This window comes from Buceros rhinoceros, unplaced genomic scaffold (assembly GCF_000710305.1).
Source record: "Buceros rhinoceros silvestris isolate BGI_N320 unplaced genomic scaffold, ASM71030v1 scaffold4180, whole genome shotgun sequence".
NCBI lineage: Eukaryota > Metazoa > Chordata > Aves > Bucerotiformes > Bucerotidae > Buceros > Buceros rhinoceros.
This window is the reverse complement of record NW_010390059.1, coordinates 20,774-35,863: the sequence shown is the minus strand read 5'-3', so window position 1 is coordinate 35,863 and position 15,090 is coordinate 20,774. Positions and strand designations below refer to the sequence as shown.

At 39.1% G+C, this 15,090-nt stretch overlaps 1 protein-coding gene across 2 annotated transcripts in view; it reads left to right on the top strand.

Moving 5' to 3' along the window:
* Positions 1–14,593, top strand: part of LOC104493505 (mothers against decapentaplegic homolog 2) — a 37,003-nt gene extending 22,410 nt beyond the window's left edge. The window contains exons 2-10 of one of the 2 annotated variants that reach the window (XM_010136201.1): positions 1,221–1,310; positions 2,449–2,642; positions 2,792–2,926; positions 6,076–6,150; positions 7,450–7,503; positions 8,574–8,786; positions 10,504–10,641; positions 10,795–10,939; positions 14,342–14,593. In XM_010136201.1, coding sequence (XP_010134503.1) covers positions 1,221–1,310; positions 2,449–2,642; positions 2,792–2,926; positions 6,076–6,150; positions 7,450–7,503; positions 8,574–8,786; positions 10,504–10,641; positions 10,795–10,939; positions 14,342–14,465 — 1,168 coding nt within the window. In that variant the 3' untranslated portion in view covers positions 14,466–14,593. The remainder of the gene's footprint in view (positions 1–1,220; positions 1,311–2,448; positions 2,643–2,791; positions 2,927–6,075; positions 6,151–7,449; positions 7,504–8,573; positions 8,787–10,503; positions 10,642–10,794; positions 10,940–14,341) is intronic. The other variant, XM_010136209.1, reaches the window with a different exon arrangement.
* Positions 14,594–15,090: the final 497 nt, after the last annotated feature.

Sequence of the window (15,090 nt, the reverse complement as noted above, 5' to 3'; positions counted from 1 at the left end):
CCCTGTGTAGTGAAGAGAAGTAGAAAGACCTACATTACATCTCTTCCCTTAAGCACTCGATCCAAACTTTTGAGTACATCAGCTAAGTTTAGTAGTTTGAGTTTAGATTGCAATGTCTGTATTTGAAGCCAGGAGTTTGAATGTGGATTTTTTCTGTTGCAATGTTGCAGAGAGTATTCACTTTGAAGGTAAAGTAACGGCCTGTCAAACTTCAGGCGTTGTAATTAGGAGGTGGAAATGTAAGTCGCTTGCATACCAAGCTCTCCTCATTTCTGAGGTGCAAAGTCGAGTTGTACCTTACAAAATAAACTGCCAGTTTCAGTGGTCACAGAGCAAGTCTGTGATAGAGCTGATGCTTCTGAAAGTCTGCTGCCTTTCAGCCCATGCTGTTTCCTTGCTTTGCTTAAATCTGCCATGCTTTTATCTTGTGCCTAAGGCTGAAGGCTCCTTTTTCTTCACTGTTGTGACCTTGTCGTTGAACCAGTTGGTAAAGAATTAGTTGACTCTCCTTTCTTGTAACTTGATTTAGCAATTAAAGTTTTGTTGCTCTATAGTTAAATCTTAAAATACTGTACTGTAAAACTATGTTAAACATTCTGTGTTATGTACAGCAGAAATGATTATTTAGTTTTTTAAATCAAGGAGCACACAGCAACAGGGAGAAGCATCAGCTACGATGTACTTTTCTTCAGAGTCTGAATTTTCCTCTTTTGGGAAAAGCAGCAAATTAGTATGGGTGTGGAGAACAAAATTAATGCTGAAGTGGTGGTACCTGAAAGTTAGATTGTGATGTTCAGTTTCAGATACATGTGGCCTTTGCTTGAAGTTTTGGGGAAGCTTATGTTTAAAAGCAAACAAAAACAAAAAACCCAACCTAGAAACTACCCTTTAAAACTGAATTCTGTTAAGAACTAGGCTGAGGAAGTTTTGCCTGTTTTAAGGAACATTACAGCTGTATTGACTACTTAAAACCAGAGAACTTGTTCACCTTTTAAAAACATTATCATTTACCTTGAATCACGTGTTCCATTTTGATAGCCTCCTTCATATAGAAAATATAGCATGAGATGTGGGTTTAGATGCAAGTCTAACAATGCTCTATCTTCTATGTGAAAGGAACTATTCTGTACATTTTTTCCATGTTTGACATCATGGTGTTTTGAATAACCATGTTCCATATTCATATCAATTTTTTGTTTTTGTTTTCAATTTATGCACAGCACTTGCTCTGAAATTTGGGGACTGAGTACACCAAACACGATAGATCAGTGGGATACAGCAGGCCTTTACAGCTTCTCTGAACAAACCAGGTGAATATTCTGCCCTCTCTCGCATCATAGAAATCTTGTGGGAGGGATTGGCTTTGGAGGGTCTGTAATGGGATGCTTTAGATGTCAAGTAGACTAGAATGCTTCCTAGGCCTCTCATGGTACAGCATTTTAAAATATTTGCTTGCCAGTATAGAAATCCAAGTGTTCTCAGCTGATGTTTTGACCAATGAAACTCTAATTCTGGAATATTCCTTTTTTTATGCCAGTGCTATTGAAAGACTTGTTTAATGCAAGGTCTAATGTGATTTGGTATTTATATTAACAAAGTTGGGAAACATAGTTCTTTAGGCCTAATCTTACAAAGTGTTTAAACTGCTTTGTATGCCGCAAGCTTTCAATTAAATCTTGCTAATTGGCTCAGATACAAGCTACTAAAGAATTGTTTGTAAATTCTTCTGTCATTAATGGTGGGCAAATTCTAAACAGGGTCTTATTTTTTCATGTCACATTACTTGATTTGTGTATTGAGGTTTGTCTCCCATCCCATAACAATCATAAACATCTGCATTTGTGTAAGCATATGCAGTCTGTCTTAAAACTAGCAAAACGTTTTCAGCTGGTAGCAAGATGAAGTCAAGAAGATAAACTTTCCAGCCTGTGCAAGATGCGCATTCGTGCTTTTTGCGTTACAGTTACACTGCCATGTGGATCACTTGGGCAGCTGACTGCTTACAGGCTTATTTGCAGTCCTGTGGGAATTCTTATGCCTAAAGCCATAAAGCATCCGTGCCACAGCAAAGCCTTGAGGTTTAGCAGCTGAAGGGACTATTAAGTGTGTGATTTTTTTATTATTATTTTTTAACAACTGTCTTCTGCATTTTAATGTATATAAAACAATCATCCTAAATACTTGGTTGGAGGTAAAGTGGCTTTTAATGAACTCTAAATTCACTGGCAATAATTTGAGCAGCTCAAAAATAAGTTAAGACACTGCTTGATACTCTCATTTTTACCACATTTGAAGCCTTTTAACAAGAGTATAAATGTCACTAACAGTGTCAGTCCACCACATTCTGAGAATAATCAAACTACCCATCCCATGTGTGTACACTGTTGCTTGAGCAATGAAGAGACAGCTTGCAGTCTGTAAACGCTTCTCAACATCTTTCCCCTATAGATCTCTTGATGGACGTCTGCAGGTATCCCATCGTAAAGGATTACCACATGTTATTTACTGTCGCTTGTGGCGCTGGCCTGATCTTCACAGCCACCATGAGCTTAAAGCAATTGAAAACTGTGAATATGCTTTTAATCTTAAAAAGGATGAAGTATGTGTAAACCCTTACCACTACCAGAGAGTGGAGACACCAGGTAGGAAGACTGCTTCTGACTTTCTATAGCAGCATCTGTACGTAGTTGTTCAGCATGATGTTTTAAGTGAAAAGTAAAGACGATGCTTTCAGCTCACAGAAGTGTGTAATTCGAAGGTCTTACTAATGCTTTGAACTTTGCTTTTCCAGTGTTGCCTCCTGTACTGGTGCCACGGCACACTGAGATTCTCACGGAGCTTCCGCCTCTTGATGACTATACTCATTCCATTCCTGAAAACACTAATTTTCCAGCTGGAATTGAACCACAGAGCAATTACATACCAGGTATTTTCTTAAATCCCACCACAAAGAGTAAGCTTGGCATTGTGCCACTGGAACAAAGATGGTAATTTCATCTTCCTAAGTGGTCAAATGAACTGAAAGATGCATCAATTAATTGAATCTAGTTGTTTTCATGTATTGATTCCAGTGGAAATACCTGAACACTATTGTTTGGAGAACACGATCCTGTGTGAAACCACATTGCTGAGGTTTCACAATAGCTTACTTGGGTTTAGTAGCTTGTTTAAAATTCAGAATGCTAATGAGTACAAAGTGGACCTTCATGTTATGCTTTAAGTGTGTTTACAAACGTGGGGGTTGCCAAATGGTGAGTAGCAGTGAAGTGATGCTCAACCTTACTGCGTGTAGTATGTGGACAAAACTATCAAGTTGCAAACTTAAACCTTAAGTGACTTAAAGTGTTTCAATCTGTCGTTCACAATCAATCGAGGTCTGCTTTGTATCTGTTTGTATCTTTATCTGATACAGTTACGTGCACACGGTTTTGCCTTTTTAGTATTAAAAACAACCTAACATGACTGAACTCTTAAGGAATTCCTCCTCCCCCTCTTTGCCTCTTCCGCACCCCAAAACAATTACCAAGACTAATCTGATACTGTGCACCCAAAAGCCTGTACCCTTGTTGAAAGAAAATCTGTGACCTTTGTTTCCTGCCCCAGCTTCCTGTTTCCTATCTCTTCAGGAGGTTGCCTGGAGTGTAAAATCAAGCAAAGCTGAAGTTTTCTCATGTTTAGTGCAGCTCTGTTATGAACGAGCTGAAAATCCTAGATCTGGACTCTCAAAGAATAAGATGACTATCCTGAAAACTGCAAAGTGTACAATACACAAATTGTATCTATCCTAAACAGGAGTTAGCTTGTGTTTTCTTTAAATGTATTGAAGAATTGAAATGGCACCAAAAAGCTTTTGATTGATTTGATCTCCTGTTAAACTTGCGCCACGTTTGTTGCTGCCTATGGACAGCAGATCTTGAAAGACCAGTTCAAGGTACCAGAAGTTGGTGTTGCTTTCTTAACTTATGTTTACTTTTTTGACTCAGTATGAGGGAGGGCTTTCGATAGCATTTGCAAACTACTTACTGGAAAGACACTGTCTGAAAATCCATGGAAATGAAAAGCCATGGAAATGAGCTAAAACAACTAGGTAGTCGTTTGCAGGGAGTCTGCTCAATGTGACTGTGGGTATTCACATGCTCTTTGAATGTTTATGAGCTAACCACACCTTGCTGCCTCCTCTCTGTCACTGACACCCTCCTGTTATAGTCATATCATGACATCTTACTTTATTTGACCTTAATAACTTAATCTTGAATACTTAGCCAGGTCCTGATAAGTCTTGTGTGTCTTGACAGCCTGCTTCTGAGAACTGTTCTCTTTAGTGGTAGGCCAGACTAACAACCATGATCGTTTTGCACCTCAGTATTACCTCAGTAGAAGGCCTGCGGAGAGGCTGGTTCACCTACAGGTGGGAGGATGGTGAAGGTACAGGATGGCCTTTGGGACTGTGCATTCCCTTTCAGGCGACAGATGGGCCGAGAGCATTGTCTGAACTTCTGGCAGCATTCAGCCTTTGCTAAGAACTTTCTGGTGCCACATTTGGGCATTTATTTCCAGCTGTGATGGTGTTCAACCTCTGACCCTAGACCAGTATTAATAGCACTAGGTGGAGGAAATCTCCTCTGTTCAGACAGACTGGATATGGAAAATAACACGTGCCAAAGAGCCTAGATTAGCAACTGGAAACAGGAGGCGTGGGTTGGATTGTGAATGATTATTGGATTGGGAATGACCTTTTACTGTGGCTGTGGGATTAACTATAACAAATGATTTGGAGGTGGGTGGAGTCCGCATCATCACAATGAATTCTATAAAAATGTTTAAAACAAGTATGATTTTTGTCATCATACTTCCTGCTAGAGAAGATTTTCCTTAATCTTCCTTCTAAATTCTCACTTGAATTTTCTCACATCCATATTTAGGACACTAGTTTTGGAGAATGAACCAAAAATTTAATTATTTCGGTTCATTTTTATTCAATCAACTGACTTAATTTAGTTTCCTCTCTCTGACTTCCTTCTGATCTCACTACATGGCTGTAAATCTCAGACATGATATTCGATATAATTTTATTTTAATTCTTAAGCGAAAGGCTTGATCTTTAAATTTTTGCTCTTTGGTTATGATGTGTTTAATCCCTCAGATGTCTCGGATACAATTCTAAGGTGATTATAGAGATAGTTAGCTTCAAACACTTTCACTAAAGAAGTCCAGGTTTTGCCTTTAATAGATAGGAAAAGACATTTGCCCAGTTCAAAGACAATTATTTCCTGAAAGGCAGTTGGTTAACTCATTATCTGGATTGCAAAGTATGTTTTGAATGGGGAAAGGGAAGAACCGTACTCTCCTGGGTTTTGAAGACATTTCTGAGGAATTAGACACAGTTTCTAGTATCAGAATGATTAGAACTTGTTACTGAGTTTAATTTGGTCTGTGAAACTCTATCTTACAAGAAAGCTAGTTAAAAGAATAGCTGATTGTTTTAATAGAGCTTGGAAGTAATAATAATAATAGAGCTTGTGTGGGGTAACTAGTTAGGTAATATAGTTACCATTAATGAGTGAAATAAACTCAATATTGAAAAATATGAATTTGAGGACTGAACTGAAAAATAACCTTTAAATCTAGCAACTTCTATGAGGCGTGGGAGAATGTCTGATCTGATGGTTATAATACATAAAGACAGCTCACTCTTTCTTGGTAGAAGTCTCCAGATGGTTTTTTCATTTGTAATTCTACTAAATGTGAAAGCTGTTGATCACAATTGAAAAATTATTACTCATTGTAGTGAAAGAATCTTGTCTTAAGTGGAACAAAGATTATCTGTTAATTATAGAACGTATCTGAGCAATTGACTAGCACACAAGAGATGGTACATTTTACATAGACAATAAGGCAGATAATGGGTTTGGAGTCCTTCTGGGAGGAAAAGGGGACAGCAAAATGTAATTCTAATTCATCGTTCAGGTATCATATGGAGCTCATGAAGACCTGAGGGCAAAAACCTCAAATGCTACATCTTACAAATTTTTCCAATCATGGAACCTATACTTATAAGTGGATTTTTTTTGGCAGAAACACCACCTCCAGGATATATCAGTGAAGATGGAGAAACAAGTGACCAGCAGTTGAACCAAAGCATGGATACAGGTAAAATTTATTTTTTTCACTACTTGGGAGACTTGAGATTACCAGTTCTGTTCCCTCTGCATAGCGGCACAAATTCAGCCTGGATGATGATGGCAGAAACCCTCTGTACAACCTGGTGTGTTCTGTTTAAAATAGCACTTCAGTCCTTTGAACAAAATAGTTTTTTGCTAGGAGAATACTTTTAAAACAGTCTGTGCCATATAAAGTACATTCTGTTTGTTTTGTACCAAAACCATGCAGGTCTAATTAAGTCTTCATCAGAAAGCCTTAAAATGGGTTTTAATACCTGGCTGTTTTGAACCTACCCCTGACTGTACCTTCCGAAAACAGATTCGTTGAAGCAAAACCTCTCTTTACCTCAAGTCACCGAAATGCTGTGTCTTGAGAACCTGCCTCTGTACTCTTGACAACCTCATAGCTTCTGCCATGCTTCACATTAATTCTTGTGTGGAAGGCTCTGTTGAAAGAGTAGTAGAAACATGAAGCTTTTGTGCCTTTCTGTGAATGGGTTCCTAGGTAATCTGGTTGTCCTTAGACTTGGACAAAGAGCACAGTTAATGTGCTGGGTAAGAAACTCCTGCTATGTGCTGGCAGACCTGTGTGTTTGGTTAGCTAATGTTAGCAACCTTTTTCAGTTAATTGGAATCAACTGTTAAGTGCAACATTTTCCCACTATGTGACAATGAGTACCTTAATTAAAAAAGCCTGACATCAGCAGTCCTTGTAGAAATGTTTCTATGTGAAGCCTCTCTGGTTTTTGCCTACTAGGGCACAAATTTTATTGGAGGGTTTGGGGTTTTCTGAGGTTTTTTCCTTCCTCCTTCCAGGAAAGAATAATAATGAGAAAATAATTTCCTCAAATAAGGAAATACAGCTTGGTTTTTTCTGAGGGATAAACCCTCTCCTTTGAGAATGGAGAGGTAATATCTTGGTTGCCTCACCCACTTTTTCTTGGCTTTTTTTCACTGAATTTGGGAAGAAGTCACTTTCTTCTCACTGGAGAAATACATAAATAGTTATATTTGTGGATGTGCCTGAAGCGAGAGTTCTGCCAAATACACCACTAAGATGTTAATCGAGTCTTTACAAGAAGGGGTAGGTTCCCAAGAGTCTGGAAAACTAAATCTAATTTTAATTCGGAATAAGCTTGTGACATGCTGGGAAAACTGGTTGTAGGATTTCTGAGGTTTCTTAGTCCAAAGAATTTTAATGTTGAACTGTGTCTAGATAGTGGTCATACCCACCCGACTGAAATAACAAGAATCATTTGCTCTGAAACAATCTGTGTTGCTTCAACAGGATCTCCAGCAGAGCTGTCTCCTAGTACTCTCTCCCCAGTTAATCATAGCTTGGGTAAGCTGGAAATATTTTTAATTGTTTCTGTGTGTGCGATGACTCTTCACTCTATATATAATTACATTAAAAATGAAAATGTACTTTTAAATAGGAGCTGTTACGAGGAGACTGTTTTGGCTTCCTGATAAGTGCAATAGGGCTGGGTTAGTGGCTTGTTAATAACTATTTCTATAACTCTTGAGCTTCTAGCAAAGAGAGAATAATATGGCTGTGTATGCAGGAATATCACTTATAAAACAAATAGTTTAAAGGACCTGAGCCTGTCCATAGTGCTGCCCAGGCTTGCTGTCTCCCTCATGTGTGTTGCGCTGCCCTTCTCCTGTACTGTCTCACCTCTGACCACAACACGAGTGCTCCCATATTAGCTGCCCACCTGCTTTGATCAGGTGCTGCTGCTGTGTCTGTGCAAATGCCTCAGGAAGATCAGATTCCCTTGGGTTTGTTTAGGGAATGGTGGCCGGATGTGACAGGAAAAAGCTGTTCAGAATGCTGAGTAAGTAATGAGGGCAGGTAAAAAGGGGAAGCAGCACAGGAAAAGCTGAAGATGCACAGGGAAGATACTGAGCTCTGGCAGGGGAGAGTAAAAGGAGCTTAGACCTGCCTTTAAATAAAGAGGCAGTAAAAGATCTAGCGTAATGCAAGGGAACATCATTTTCATATTAATACTTCTTTCCTTTGTGGTTCTGTGTTTGGCAGTTTATTCTTTTCCTTTACGTTGCCAAAGTGTTTGCAAGTTACAGAAAGGCAACAGAGATGTCTCAACGTCTGGCACTCACAATAACTTTATTAGCTTAATCATTTTGCTGAGCAAAATGCAAGTACTGAATTATATGAGCTGTGGTCAGATTAGGTCACCGCTTTTTTCCCTCCTCCATCTCCTGTGTGGAATATTGAATTCCATTCTGTTTACCGGGGTAAAAAAATGACAGCAAACAAAGTATAATTGGAGTAGTTTGAAGAGACTGCTGCTGTCATGTCTGGAAGAGATACGTAGCAAGGCAGATAGGTTTCTTTTCAGCCTCAAATTCTGTGTTAAGCTTATGTTTTAAAATTTTTCGTTTTTTTAGACTTGCAGCCAGTTACTTACTCGGAGCCTGCATTTTGGTGCTCAATAGCGTATTACGAATTGAATCAAAGAGTGGGAGAAACCTTCCATGCCTCGCAGCCTTCCCTGACTGTAGATGGCTTTACAGATCCATCAAATTCGGAACGTTTTTGCCTAGGTCTGCTTTCCAATGTGAACAGAAATGCTACGGTGGAAATGACAAGGCGACACATAGGTAAAAACCTCTGGTCTTTTAACTATTTAACTGCATTTTATCTGTTAAATTATCTGGAATGATCCAGGTAGAATGGGTGCATGTGTTGTGTTGGGATCCTTTCACCCTTGTGCAGCCAGATGTTAAACTTAACCTCTTGAGGCATGCCAAGAAGACCTTGGTCTCTCTTGCTAAGGACAGAAGTGAGAAGACACAGAGGTCACCGCTTCTGAAATCAGGGAGAAATGTAGCAGCCTCTGCTAATGCAGCCAGCTGCAATTGGGAAGAGATGTAGTGATGGCTGGAGCTGAAAGTTGTCTTTCCTCGGTCTGTAGTCACTTAAAGGCAGCAGCATTCACTTAGCTGTCACGCTGAGAGCAGCACAGGACGAAGCCACTCAACTCTGTGGGGTTTCTGTTGGTCACGTTGCTGCTCTCTGCCTTCTGGAAAAAGACAATACGCCAGGGTGTCCCAAGGGCTGGGTTTTTTGCTTTCAGACTCTTTGTGGGACCACTCTGCCCTGAGTAGAATCAGAGCTGCTTGTAATTGAAATCTTTGAAAGGTTTATTTACAAAATATTAACATGTTGCTTAGTTTATTCTGAATTACAAAATGCAGAATAGATGTTGGTAGTACTTACTGAATTCTTTTCTGAAATGGGAAAAGCTGCCATAGAGGGAACAGGCTATTTCAGCACAACTAAGATTTTCTTTGTAATGGTTAGTAAAGAATTGTTTTCCACAATGCAGCATCTTGGCTTTGAGTTCTTCAATGTACAACTTTTTTCCTTCCTTTTTTCCTCCCCTGGATTCTTTCATTTAGCAACATTCATATAACTTCTTTTTAAGACAGTTTTTTGGTTTTGTTTTAGTAAAGAAGTTCAACCTCTTTAGAATCTTCTATCTCTCTGTACCTGTGTTGGCTGGTGAAAATCGTCAGTGATGGGGAAAAGCAAATATGTAAGGAGTTCTCTCTTCATTTATAGAGGAGCTCACATTTTATTTGAAATACGGTTTTAAAGAAAAAGGGGAAGAGAAACTATGATCTTTAAAAGACCTGTTAATAATAACCAGTTTTCTTTGGGGATCAGTTGTACGTAACTTATCTTACTTCTGCTAGAAGTAACCTATACAGATTTTTTCCCACTCAGAACAAGATCAATTTAGAAGCGGTCAACTGGATTTCTTACAGGTGTATTTCTGTAATAGGGTTAAATGAAGTCCTGTTGGTTTTGTGTGCAGAGAAGGATATGCAGTTGGTTGTGAAATAGTATGTGCGCATGTAAGTGGAGAGTGAAGTGGTACACTTGTGTTTCCCTTTTTTGCCACGCTGGCCTGTGCCACTTCACATGTAACACTTCATTAGCACAAATTTTAATTCTGTTGAACCTGATTTTTATTTAGGTTCTGGTATTTAAGTGAAAGTTTTTTTGGCAGCGAGTACTGCTTCCTAACTTGAATTTGGTTACAGGCAGCTACAGGGCTAGAAAAGTCTATCTCTTGACCAGAAGTTATTCTGCTTGTCCTTCAAATATTTTGCGTTTGTGGGAGGAGAATGCAAGTTAATTGTGTTCTGCTCCTGCTACAGCTGTCGGCCCAGCACTGTGGTCCTCTAGATAACCGATTTCTGTTTGGTGTCTTCAAGAAAAACCTTGGCCTTCCCTGAAACAAATTACTCGCTGGTTTATCAATCTGCTTGGATCACATGGTAATTAGAGTTCCCTTGAATTTTGCTACAGGGAGAGGAGTACGTCTCTATTACATTGGTGGAGAAGTGTTTGCTGAGTGCCTCAGCGATAGCGCGATTTTTGTTCAGAGCCCCAACTGTAATCAAAGATACGGCTGGCATCCTGCAACTGTCTGCAAAATTCCACCAGGTCAGTAGCCCTACCAAAGGTCTCACATAAAAATACCCAGTGAACGTAGTCACTGGATGACAATTTCCTGCCTTTAGATAGTTTCAGGCATCTGAACTGTGTAGTGAACAGAAGTAATCATTGATGATACCCTTTTGACTTTTTTCTTTATAGGATGCAATCTAAAAATCTTTAATAACCAAGAATTTGCTGCTCTTCTGGCTCAGTCTGTGAATCAGGGTTTTGAAGCAGTTTATCAGCTTACTAGAATGTGTACCATACGAATGAGTTTTGTTAAAGGATGGGGAGCTGAATATAGGTAAGAAAAAAACCCCTTTGCTTTGAATTTAGAGTTAATTGTTCTTTCACTAATACACAATTTCTGTCTGGCGTGAAAGCCATATGTACAGGCTTTTTCATTTTTCTCCCCTCTCATGGAGCTCCTAAATCAAAGACCAGTAAACTGATTTTAGTATTGCATTGGCATCAGCTGTTGCACAAGGAATGTTGTCGAAGTTCCACTTCCTTGCTTGGTCCTGCTTGCTTGCTTGTTGTGGTGAAATCACTGACCACATCTAAAGTTTGTTTGCGCTGTGGGATTATTTGGAATACAATCATTTTGGTCTGTTGTTCTGTATGGAGTTCAGTGGGGATGCAGTTGATAGGACCTGTCAGAAAGAAGTGGAGTGACTGAGGGTGCATTCTACAGAATGAAACAGCTGGGGAACACATGTAAGGGATGGCAGATATTTCAAACTTGTAGTGGAAAAAGCTTTGCAGGAGTAAGATGACTGTTTATGTAGTAAAACTGCTAAAAGCAGGTTTTTGTGTGGCAAAACTAGACTTTTATCTGCTTTTAAATAGATTCCAGTTGTATTCTTCATTAGCACTAACTAAGGTGTAGTTGAGGACAGTGACTTTTTTATGTAGGATGGGAGCTTGAAGAAAGGAAGTTGACTTCAAACTCTGCATTATTAAATATTTAATATTTTGGAGAGCTAGAGATGTGATTTTAAACACCTTAAGCCTCACTGGAAATTGTCCACTGAATGACGTCTGACATGTCAATACCCTGTTGCAATACATGATGATTTTTTAATCCATATAGTTTCTGAAGTTGAATAACGGCAGGTAGGTTCCATTGTGGATCCTGGGGTTTTGATCCTTTTATCTGCCCTTGAAATATATACATGTAAAGAGCAGCATCATTACGTGAGGGAGGCTTCTCAGCTAAATGAAGCCAGTTTTGTAAAAGCCTAGTGAAATGAAATTTGACTAATGGAATGAATTCGTACCTCTGTTAGCAAGAGGTACACAAGAAGGAATCTGGCTCAAGTTTAAAGCACTATTGGATCTGGCTGAAAAGGAGCATGTATACATTTAGGCATAATTAAATACAACATTCAAATCGGAGCAGAAGAAAGGCTTAATCAGTCGGATTGTAAGGAGACAACTGGAAGAGAATGGAGTGGAAATGCTGTGTTAAAACAGTGGGGGCTTTTGGTAAAGTTGTTTCTAAGGAGAGGGAATGTTGGTTGTTGGTGTATAAACTGTTCAGAGATCATGGATCTAAAAAGCTGCAGTGGAAACACTGCCAGAACAGCCCATAAACTCATTACTGACATAATGCTGAACTAGTTTCTTAGCATCTCTGTTTAGGATGATGCTAATAAATTATTGATGCACAAAACTTGTAAGTTACGCAGCAGTTGTGATTAAAGCAAGAAGAGGTTGCTCCTGCAAAGACAACCTTGAGTTTAGATGAATGTATTCTTAATTGTCAAAGTAGACCATGAAACACTGTAAAATCCATCATTCTTCTTAAAACTTCTGTGCTTTGTAATCTTTTTAAAAAAAGCTCCTCGTAGAACAGGCTTTGCAAAGCCAGCCCATTAGCCACATCTTAGGCATATGGCCCATGTGCGCCGCTGTGCAAGGTGGTAGATTGTATAAACTATTTTCATTCACAAAGCTTATAGCTTGTTGCTTGATAAGTTGGCTTAAATCGAGGATGGTGGTAGAAGTTCGGATCAGCACACAGGTGTTCGTGGTAACACAGGAACTATCCAGGTCTAGGATCGTCTTCTGAGGAAAGCTCAATAGAGGTAATTACAGAAAAGAGACTAATACATGAACTGGAAATCCATGGGTAGAAGAGGCTGAGATTTAGCTTCAAGACAGTGGCTAAGCAGCTGTCACTGTTTTATCAACTTTTGCCGTGGAGTGCAAAGCCAGGGTTGTTGAACAGAACAGAAATTCTGAGGAAGTGTGTTGTGGAACACATTGTAGGGGAGTTGACAGTGGTGGAATAATGAACTTCCTTCTTTGGGAGAGGATTTGAGACTAAATGGAATTATGTTTCCTGTGGCTTAGATTGTTCTTTTATTGGATCACGTTGTTTTGGCATAGGCATTTGGAGCTAAGATAACAATGTGTTTTAGAGTGCTGAGAGAGCACAGATCCCAGCCGCTTTCTTCTCATAGAAAATGTGAAACCACAGACAACTTTTGAAATCCATCCTCTCACTGGGTTAATCTTTCTGCCTTTTCAGTTCCTCTGTTTATATAAACAGATTTCCTTAAAGCGAAGGATTGCAATGCTGACAGTAAAAGTGAAGGGGCTGGGTTTGTGCCTGACTAATCTGCTGCCTTTGAATCTTAATGCCTCCTTGCTTTGACTTCGGGATAGCTGGAATTAATAGGAAAAACAGGCTTAGCAACAGTAGTCTTGCCAGTCTAGTTTGGGAATACTCCCATGCCTGGAGTGGGTACTGTGACATAACAGGATTTCTCAGGCAGAGTGTGTCCAGTACTGATTTCTTTACTTTGGAGATGAGAGAGAGGTTTTTTCAATATCAGATCTCTGAAACAAGGATATATGGCAGGTTGAATGAAGCTTTTTTGGTAGTCAGCCCTCCAGCTTCACTGAGGCTTTCTATATGGTGTTTAATTAAGGGCTTCTATTGTCGAAAATTATAGAGAAGTTTGTACAGAAGACAAGAGAAGTACAATTTTTATTTACATTGTTTGTGTGAGGATGTTGCAGTACAAAACACACAAAGTGAAAATTACAGGAAATCAGAGATAAGGCTTGTTCCTTTGAGATAGCATCAGTTCGCACAGTATAACCACACACCGTGTTTTGACGTAGTGTTTCTGACAACACCTAGCAGTTTCCTCACAGATTTGTCTTGTCAAATGCCTCCAAAAAGCCAGACTATATATGATCACAATAGTATCGTACTCTTTGGCCATGCTGACAGTGCAGAGCCAGTGTTTTTATTCTGTATTTCTCAGTAGTTTTCTGCAGAATTCAAACCTGATTACATGTGCAGGCTCTTCTTTAAGGTTGAGACACAGCTGCACAGAGCTCTCTGGTATGAACACCATGTTGGTTGGTCAGTCTTCAGGATTGAATTTCTTCAGAAGTAAGGATCTTGATGTTCTGTTCACGTTCTCCAGAACAGAATATTCTCGATCTATTATGGTCAAGCATGCAATTATTGGTGTGTCTTAGAGATGGTGCGGTCTTTGGGATTTATTTTGCATTTTTTTCCTTCAGAGACTCTCTGAAAAAAAGCTTAATAACATTTATGGTAGTGATTGCAGATTTTTATCTGTCTGTGTACTAGATACTGGATGGAAGCATGCGATCATACGATGGAGAACTTCATGGTGAGCAAAGATGCTTTCTGACTTTCCTATTCTTCTTTATTTTCTAGGCGGCAGACAGTTACAAGCACTCCTTGCTGGATTGAACTTCATCTGAATGGACCTCTACAATGGCTGGACAAAGTATTGACTCAGATGGGCTCCCCTTCAGTACGCTGCTCCAGCATGTCGTAAACATCTTCCTCCACTACCAGTGGGCTAAATATCGAGTTCGATCAACAGACTTAATATAACAGCTCGTCTATCGTAGTATTTGTGTGTGGTCCCCATGAACTATTTACTATCCAAAAAGGTTTTTAAAAAAAAACAGCACTTGAGGTCTCATGAATTAAAGCACCTTGTGGATTCTGTTTCCTATACTCTGATACTAGATGAAAATTTAGTGTATAGAAATGCCCTCTTCAGAAAGAAAGAACAGTTCTAAAGACTATGAATGGTGTTTTTATTGGGAATAATTGAGTGTCCTAATGGTTTATCAATAACATGAATAGCCAAGTATACATACAGGTATCATGATCTCAGATATCACAGTATTGTGCTGTTCGACATTTTAGTTCCCATAAACAGTTGTTTGTTTTCTTGATTGGGGCAAATCTTTCATAAAATTCCAATACTCCTTTAATCTTTTATAATTTTTTGTATAAGCAAGTTTTGAAGTTGTCCTAAACATATAAAGCAGACTTTCCTTGTAGAAAAGCTTAAGTTTTTGCTGCCTTGTTAAAGAAAAAAAAATCCCTCCATTGGAAGGGAAAGAAATGTCTTGAGATTCATCTGTGAAATCTTAAGATACTTTATATGC